General features: G+C 55.6%; 1 protein-coding gene across 1 annotated transcript; it reads left to right on the forward strand.

Annotated features, from left to right (window-relative positions):
• Nucleotides 1-2,461: 2,461 nt before the first annotated feature.
• On the forward strand, nucleotides 2,462-7,758 carry LOC103583436 (ETS-related transcription factor Elf-3). The gene is made up of 9 exons (XM_008564749.1): nucleotides 2,462-2,583; nucleotides 3,191-3,361; nucleotides 3,672-3,893; nucleotides 4,055-4,150; nucleotides 4,345-4,464; nucleotides 4,645-4,734; nucleotides 4,903-5,025; nucleotides 6,050-6,245; nucleotides 6,950-7,758. The coding sequence occupies exons 2-9, from the start codon at nucleotides 3,199-3,201 to the stop codon at nucleotides 7,062-7,064; spliced, it is 1,125 nt and encodes a 374-aa protein (XP_008562971.1). The 5' UTR covers nucleotides 2,462-2,583; nucleotides 3,191-3,198; the 3' UTR covers nucleotides 7,065-7,758.
• Nucleotides 7,759-8,835: the final 1,077 nt, after the last annotated feature.

Raw genomic sequence — 8,835 nt, forward strand, 5'->3', positions numbered from 1 at the left:
TTGTATGGCCTGCCTTGCCCACCCCCTGTGCTACTGGATGTGCCTGTCTTTTCATAGGCAGAAGCTGAGGCTGTGCCACTGTCTGGGCAGCTCTGTGGGGAAGGTCAGTGGGCTGTTCTTGCCATCACAGGGTGTTGGGAAGGCCCTGGCCTCCTGCTCCATAGCTCCTCTGACCACCATCCTGGAACCTTCTTCCCACCCCCATGAGCTGAGGCTGTGCCACTGTCTGGGCAGCTCTGTGGGGAAGGTCAGTGGGCTGTTCTTGCCATCACAGGGTGTTGGGAAGACCCTGGCCTCCTGCTCCATAGCTCCTCTGACCACCATCCTGGAACCTTCTTCCCACCCCCATCCCCGTCCCTGCAAGGCACTGACCTCAAATCCAAAGCTTTCCCACTGCTCTTCCTCACTTGGCTCTCTATTGAAGGCATTAATACTTGGAGGTAAGTAACAGGCTGGCCTGTAGGAATTCCTATCTCAGCTCTATTTCTCCTGTGAAGAAGCCCCTTGAAGGCAAGGGAGCTGATAGCCTCATTATTCACACATCCCCCTCCTCAGCCTCAGCCAGGTGCTCTTCAGGGCAGGGCACGTGAGCAGCCCTGGGGCTAGAAGCCGGTTCCCCTGCATTCCAGGGTGAGTGTCTGGGTAGAGGGTGTGCCTGCCTCAGTCTCCTTGGAGGAGGCCCCTGAAGGGCTGGGGAAAATCCTACCCAGAGCCCCAGGCTCTCCTGCCAACCTTGGCCCAGTGCAGGAGACCCTGGACATTAATTAACCCTGTCTCCTAGGCACCCAGTAGTTTCAGAGATAAGGAAGATGAGAAGCAGATTCTCTGAGATGGACTGGCTTAGTCCTCTGGCTATTGAGTTAAAAAACAAGGTTTCTCTGGAGGTGGAATCACGTTTTGTTGGAGTAACCATTTCACCCATCAGGGCTGAGCATGGCCATAACCGCCTGGGGTTGTGTTAATGAAGGAGGTGGGGAGGAGTGAGACACATACATTTTAGATGCATAAAAAAACTAGTTCAGGAAGAGATCTTAGGAATTATTAAATCCAGACAACCTCATATTTACAGATGGAGGAAACTGAAGTGCAGAATCCAAGTGTCTATCACATAGTTGCAGGCTCTAGAAGGCACGTCCCCTGTCTGCTCCTCACCACCCTGTGTTAGGGTCTTGAGGTTGGGTCTATAGGACACAGTCTGTTGTGTTTGGGGACTCACTCTGTCCACAGTGAGGCAAGAGCTTCAGCCATGGAGCTGAAAGAGAGGTCTCTGAAGCCAGAAGACCCTTTTTTTTTTTTTCTGGTGGCTGGCCAGTACTACATATGGTACAGGGAAAGCATGAGGGGGGATTTAAATCTTAGCCCCAGCACTTAACTAACTTCATATGACCTGGCCAAGCCATTCAACCCTCAGAGCTGCAATTTTCTCACCTATAAAATGGGGATAACTGCATTCTTTACAGGATTTTTTTTGTGCGAGGATTAAATGAGAGGCTATATTAAAAGGTGCTTGGTAAATAGTGAACTAATACTATGCGTTCCGTTTTCTTCTTCGAATGGCATGACTCAGGCAGTCAGGCTTCTGACCACTAGAGGGCAGCAGACAAGTACTGGAAAAACTGGGCGAGTGATCCAGAGATTCTACGGGAACCAGAGAGGAATAAACACGTCCATGAGGATTCCAGCACCTCCAGCTGCACCTAGTCAGGGAGGGCTCCATCAGGTGCTGAGGGAAGAACTTTTAAGTAGAGCCAGGTCTCTCCAGGAGTGGCTATAGCAACCTTGATGCTTGGATGGGGTCCAAGCTGGCAGAGTGCCAAGACCTTGCCAACAAAGTAGATGCCAGCAAATGGGCCCTATGGCCAGGCTGGCGGTCCTGGCCGTGACCCGTAGCCCGTGGGTACTGCCTAGTGTTGAGCCTGAAGATCCTCCCATCCGTGCCCAGAATCCTAGGTGTTGTGGGAAAAATCCCTAAACCTCAGTAACTTTTCTCCCTACTAGGTCCCTTTTGTCCCCAAATCTCTGGACATTTAGGGGCAACAGCCTTTCTGACCTAGTTCAGCCAGGGGTTCAGGTTCCCCCACTTGCCCTTCCTTCCTAGCCCATCCCTGGCCTGGCTCCCGGGGGGAATTTCCCAAGCCAGAGGGCGGTCGAAAGCACAAATGCCCACCCCGGCGATGTTCCCGCCACCTGCCTAGGCCAGTGCCCTGTGCCCAACCCCAGAGGGTGCGGGATGACAGATTCTGACAATCATTAAACCAGCCGGGCCTGATTTCCCAGCACCGCCTGCCAGGATCCAGGCCAAGTGGCACAGAATATGCAAATCACCTGGGGCCTAGAGCTCAGTCTAAAGGCCAGGAAATCCCCTCCATCCAATGAGCCACCAGCTCAGGTTACCGCCGAGGACACACTATAAAGGCCTGGGTGTGGGGAGGAGCTCCTGCAAGGCTCTATTTAGGGCGGGGTAGGGGATCCGGGTGACCAGACACCTTAGCGCACCTGGCGGAGCTTCTTTCCGCCTGGATTTCTCTCCTGCCTGCTGCCTCTTAAGTCCACCTGCCTGCCACGTCCGTACCCCGCCATCAGGTAGGACCTCCACCTGTTGTGTTCCCTAGCCGGAGCCTTGGGAAACTGGGGAGGGGTCTAGTGGATTTGCAATTCTGAACTGGCCCACTCCAGTCCAGAATCTCCAAGCAGGAGTATAGGGCAAGGGAGGGGTTGGGGGCTGGGGGAAGCTGTATGAGGGTCAGGGAGCGGAGAGATTGTCCCTGGGAGGGATAGGGTGGCTGTGACTCTGCTAGTCCGGCTCAAGGACTCGGGATCCAAGAATGCAGTCCTAGCAGGAGGGTCTTGTGACCCCACTTTGCTCTGACATCTGGAGCTCCTCTTTAAAATGGGGTGTCTGGGCCGAGCCCGTGGCGCACTCGGGAGAGTGCGGCGCTGGGAGTGCAGTGGCGCTCCCGCCGTGGGTTCGGATCCTATATAGGGATGACCGGTGTGCTCACAGTGCTCACTGGCTGAGCGCGGTGCGGCCGGTCTCAAAAAAAGGACAAAAAAATAAAATGGGGTGTCTGCAGAGACTTAACTTTCCTGCCCCTTGGGACTATTCTGGCCCAGGTGGGCCAGAGCAGCATACCTGAGAGTGTAAGGGGAGGACCCTGGCCCGCTCACCAACCTGGTCCCCTCTCCCCAGGTAGCCTCATGGCTGCAACCTGTGAGATCAGCAACGTTTTCAGCAACTACTTCAGTGCCATGTACAGCTCAGAGGACCCCACCCTCGCCTCTGTTCCCCCTCCTCCCACGTTTGGGGCCGATGACTTGGTGCTGACCCTGACCAACCCCCAGGTGTCGCTGGAGGGCACAGGTGGGTCTCACAGGATGGGATGGGGTGCATTTAGGGGGAGGAGATGGGCCCATCTAAGAACCTGTTAGATAAATTGGGGAATGGACGGCGAGGGGGATCTCCAATCTAGTTCCAGGGCTGGGATAACTGAGGAGACTGAATGGCTGAGAGGACTGTGACAGTCTAGGAGGTACCAGGACAGGGTGTTATAAATACCACCTCCTGCCCTTTTTCCTAGAAGGGCTCTCTGCAGGACAAGGTGGGAATACATGCCAGAAATGGGGCTGCGAGGGTCTGCGCTGACCCTGTCGCTGTGCTTGGTGCCTTGCAGAGAAGGCCAGCTGGTTGGGGGAGCAGCCCCAGTTCTGGTCAAAGGCCCAGGTTCTGGACTGGATCAGCTACCAGGTGGAGAAGAACAAGTATGACGCCAGCTCCATCGACTTCTCGCGGTGTGACATGGACGGGGCCACTCTCTGCAGCTGTGCCCTGGAGGAGCTGCGACTGGTCTTTGGTCCTCTGGGGGACCAACTTCATGCCCAGCTGCGGGACCTCAGTGAGTCGGGCCACTGGGAACCCCGGGTTGGAGTGGGGGAGGATCGGCTCCTCATCCTGAGCTGAGTGTAGCCTGGCCGTGGGAGGGGCTCGAGGGCACAGCCGGGAGAGCCCCCAGTGAGTGGGGAAGGGGAGTGTGACCCCTCTTTCCTCCCTCATCAGCTTCCAGCTCTTCTGACGAGCTCAGCTGGATCATTGAGCTGCTGGAGAAGGACGGCATGGCCTTCCAGGAAGCCCTAGGAGACCCAGGCCCCTTTGGTGAGAGCCCATTTCTCTCTCCTTCCCCAGCCTGTCCTTGTCCCATCTCTATCCCTCCCCAGAGTGCTAGAGATGACTCCTCTCCCCAGACTTCTTCCTTTCCCAACAGAGCAGGTCATCAGACCTCTGGGTAGCCTTACCTGTCCTTGCCCAGTCCCCTGAGCCCTCTCTGAGCCTTCACCTCCTCTTCCCAGACCAGGGAAGCCCCTTCGCCCAGGAGTTGGTGGACGATGGCCGGCAGGCCAGCCCATACTACCCCGGCAGCTACGGCGCAGGAGCCCCCTCCCCTGGCAGCTCTGATGTCTCCACCGCAGGTGAGATCCTTGTCTGGGCCACAGCCCCCCTCTCCTCCAAGTACCCCTAAGCCCCTGGTTCCCAGCACTGGACTGGGCCTTCTGGCAGGAACAGGAGCTGCTGTACAGCATGTCCTGAGAGTCTGCAGCCCCGTTCAGCAGAGGGTGACCTGAAGGGACTCACTCTGACCCCACCCCCAGGGACCGGGACTTCTCAGAGCTCCCACTCCTCAGACTCCGGTGGAAGCGATGTGGACCTGGACCCCACTGACAGCAAGCTCTTTCCCAGAGGTCAGTTGAAGGTGGCTCTGGCCCCAAGGGGGTGTCCCATTCAGCAGTACCCAGGGAGCCCAGTTCTTCCCCTCGTCCCTTCTCTCTTCCATGGGGTTTTCCTGTAGACGGGCTATTCCCCCTAAATACACCTCCATGCCCTCTCTTGACCTGCTCCCTCTGCAATAGATGGCTTTCCTGACTACAAGAAGGGGAAAGGGGATCCTAAGCATGGGAAGCGGAAACGGGGTCGACCCCGGAAGCTGAGCAAAGAGTACTGGGAGTGTCTGGAGGGCAAGAAGAGCAAACATGGTGAGCTCCTGGGGTCTGCAGGCCAGGGTTCCTGGGGCAGGCGGGGCAGGAGCAGGGCTTCCTGCTGAGCTGCAGCCGTTCTTTCCCCTTCCTTCTCTGGCCCCTCACATAGCCACCCTCCCTCCCTTTATAATGGCTATGCACAGTGGGGAGCGCTCCATGGTACTGGTCACCACCTAACTGCAGAGCCTGGCTTGGTGGTCCTGGAGAGCAGGGGAAACCATGGCTCCTGGAGGGAGGCCGCGTGGCACTAGAGTCCAGGTTTCCTGCCTACCTCCTCCAGTTTTCTCCGTACTTAGCCACTGTCCTTACCTGCTGCAACATCCTTGATGGTGTGAGGAGGCAGCTGCTGTGTCTTTAGGTAGAGAAAAGTGCCTCTGAGGCAGCCCCTCCAGCCACCAAGTCATTCTGTCCCCATTGCCTCAGGCACTGTGTGCTACAGCCACTGAGAACCGCGGGGACATTGCCCTGAAGGTCTTCCTTGCCGCTCTGCTTTCTATCACTTGCTGTGCATGCATCAGGCCTGGTTTGCCGCTTGTCCTCAGGGGGGGTATTCTCCCAGGAAGCTGTCCCCTCACCCCCCAGGCTGAGGCCAGCGCTCTGCTTTCTATCACTTGCTGTGCATGCATCAGGCCTGGTTTGCCCCTTGTCCTCAGGGGGGGTATTCTCCCAGGAAGCTGTCCCCTCACCCCCCAGGCTGAGGCCAGCTCTCTGACCCCTGTACTTGCCAAGCTCTTACCACCTGTTATTGTGTTTGCTTTCCCCATGGCCCCCACTAAACCGGGAGCCAGACATTTGATCAATATTTGCGTGAGGAGAACATCTGTGCCTGGTGAGATAGGTCCGGTCCTCCTGGGACTCCCACCAAACAGGAGGGGCAGGGAGGGAAGCAGCCAGTACACCGGGCACAGGGCCACGGCGGAGGGTGTCTAGCGGGGCATCCACGCGGCCGGCCCTGGGATGGGCAGGGCTTTGGGTGAAGGGGACGACCTGGACCACTGACTGATGGAATCTGGCCTTGTAGCCCCCAGAGGCACCCACTTGTGGGAGTTTATCCGGGACATCCTCATCCACCCAGAGCTCAACGAGGGCCTCATGAAGTGGGAGAACCGGCACGAGGGTGTCTTCAAGTTCCTGCGCTCCGAGGCTGTGGCCCAGCTGTGGGGCCAAAAGAAAAAGAACAGCAACATGACCTACGAGAAGCTGAGCCGGGCCATGAGGTGAGCTGGTGGCTGGGACCCAGCTGGCCACAGGGGGACCTGTTGATCCTGACAGGGAACAGGGATGGCTGTTTGTGTCCCGCTGCACTCTCTCCAACCACTACCCGGCTTCATGCAACAAGCTTGAGTCCTGCAGAGTGAGTGAGGACAGCAGCAGTGTCTGCCTGCTTCATAAATTACACAGTAACACGAGAGGGTATTAGCCTGGCACACAGCAAATGCAGCAAACTTCGGCTAACAGCAGCGGTTCTTTGTCTACTTGCAAGACTTGGAGAGTGGTAACCAGAGCATGAGCCGTGCCCATGCCCAGGCCTGGCTCTCCCCCTACTGAAGCAATTAAGCTGCTTGGCCTTGGGCCTCGGTTTCCTCCTATGTACAACAAGGGTGGACTAGATCATCTCTAAGGTCCCTTCCAGCCCTACAATCATGTGGTTTCATGATAAGCCAGCCCAGGACACAGCCGTAGGATACAGAGAAGCAAGGGCAGAACCAGGTACCCTGGACATAATTACAGGCTGGTGTGGTGACAGAACAAAGACTGCTTGTCCTTGCAGGTGGGAAGGAGAGAGAGCCTCAGCTTAGACTGGACATCAGTGGGGATAGGTCACCCGATGGTAACTCTGGGCCAGATGGGATGGGAGGCGGTGGCAGTCCAGGCCATGTTTTCTGCCTGAGCACCTCTGACCACCCTTCTTTCTACCCAGGTACTACTACAAACGGGAGATCCTGGAACGGGTGGATGGCCGGCGGCTCGTCTACAAGTTTGGAAAAAATTCGAGCGGCTGGAAGGAGGAAGAGGTTGTCGAGAGTCGGAAATGAGGAATTTAGCTGGACCCGGGACCAAACTCATGGACTCTGGGAGGAAACAGACAGGCCAGATGGCCCCCTCTGTTTGGACATACTCCCTGCTGCAATGGAGAGAAGCTGAAGTTCTGGGATACTGTTGGCCCGTAGGCCATTGTCCTGGGAGTCAGGGCCTATGGCCTTTCCTCCCTGCTCTCCTCTTGGAATTACAAGCCCTGGGGTTTGAAGCGACTCATCCGCTGACTCTAGCTGCAGTGCATCTCCTTTCATCTGGCGCATCCTCAGACCCAATCCCAGATACCAGCTGCAGACGACACCCTCCTGCAGATGCCTGGACTGAGCCAAGGAGGCCAGGAGAGGCCCCAGGGGAGCACCAAGACAGAGGATGGGGGTCCCCCAGCACCTTCTTTCTGGACTGGCTTCTGCCACCTCCCTGCTCAGTGCTTGGACTCTATGGGCAAGGGTCAGAGCACTCCCTAATTTATGTACTATAAATACGTCAGATGTACATAGAGATCTATTTTTTCTAAGACGTTCCCCTCCCTCCTTTCCTAACGAGCACTGGTGGCCAGACTGACTGTTCCTAGGCCTCGCTGGGCCAGTGAGGGGCGGGGTGGATGCCAGAAACCTCAGGATGGGGCTCCTGGCTCCTTTATCCTGTGAGTGGAGGCAGAGACCTCCAATAAAGTGCCTTCTAGGCTTTTTCTAACCTTTGTCGCAGCTGCCTGTGTACTGAAATGTGGGCCTCTGGATTGGATGAGGTCATGGGGTTGGGGGAGGGGAGGACAGGGGGTCTCCCGGGCTGAGGGCAGAGGAGAGCAGGTATGAACTTCCTGCTGCAGGAGGGTTGGGCTTACAGACAGGTTGGCTGAAGGCTGGGAGGGGAGCACGACTAAGAAAATTTACAAGACTTCAGGCAAGCAAGGGCGTGGGTGGAGGAAGCTGAGGATGGGGCTGTCTTGCTACCACAGCATGTGCTTGGTGACCTTGGCATAGTCTGTCCTCTTTGGGGCTGTTGCGTCCTGTAAGGCTGGGGTTTGAACCTGATATTTTCTTCTCTTTTGGTGGCTGGCCAGTAAGGGGATCCAAACCCTTGGCCCTGTTGTAACACCGTGCTCTCTCACCAGCTGAGCAACTGGCCAGCCCCGATGTTTTCTAAGAAGTCTAGAATTGCACGTCTGGATGCGTTTGCATTTGAGCCAAGTTGGCTGTAAACTAAATATCTGTAACAAGAATCCTAGCTTTGATGTCTGACATGAAATCAGAGACAGATCTTGTGAAGGGAAACAAACAAAACAAAATGGAGATGAACACTTGGTGGGGAAGAATGGAGGAAGAAACTGACCTTTGTTGACATCTAGTCTTATACCAGCTACAGTGCGAGGCGCAAATTTGCCTCATTTAATCCCAAGCAGAGAGAAGATGTATCGTTCCCATTCTACGGATGCAGAGAGTGGGGCTCAACAGGTATACCTTGGTTCTATCCTTCAGCCTTCCTGCGATCTTCTGGTCTAGAGCTCTTCTGACTTAACCCTCAGCAGACTCCAGACTGTTATTCTGTGTCCACAGTAATAATGTGTCTTAGTTTTGGAGAGGACATCTTCTTGGTGAGAGATGTATGTAGGGTTACTTATGAAGAATACGTTCCAGGTGGAAAGTTCCTTTAATTTGAGGCTTCAAATTCCTTACAGCACATTAAAAACCCATTTTTTAAGTTTGAGATACTGCTCTAGTGTCTTGGAAGTACTATATTATTCACTGAAGAGATGTGGGTAAAGAAGGGATC

This window comes from Galeopterus variegatus, unplaced genomic scaffold (assembly GCF_000696425.1).
Source record: "Galeopterus variegatus unplaced genomic scaffold, G_variegatus-3.0.2 Scaffold22945, whole genome shotgun sequence".
Classification (NCBI taxonomy): domain Eukaryota; kingdom Metazoa; phylum Chordata; class Mammalia; order Dermoptera; family Cynocephalidae; genus Galeopterus; species Galeopterus variegatus.

Excerpts from the sequence above, each read along its gene's own strand:
- LOC103583436 (XM_008564749.1), top strand. The coding sequence starts at position 3,199 with ATGGCTGCAACCTGTGAGATCAGCAACGTTTTCAGCAACTACTTCAGT. Across the intron at positions 4,465-4,644 it reads CTCTGATGTCTCCACCGCAG|GGACCGGGACTTCTCAGAGC; the intron begins GTGAGATCCTTG and ends CCCCACCCCCAG. Across the intron at positions 6,246-6,949 it reads AAGCTGAGCCGGGCCATGAG|GTACTACTACAAACGGGAGA; the intron begins GTGAGCTGGTGG and ends CTTTCTACCCAG.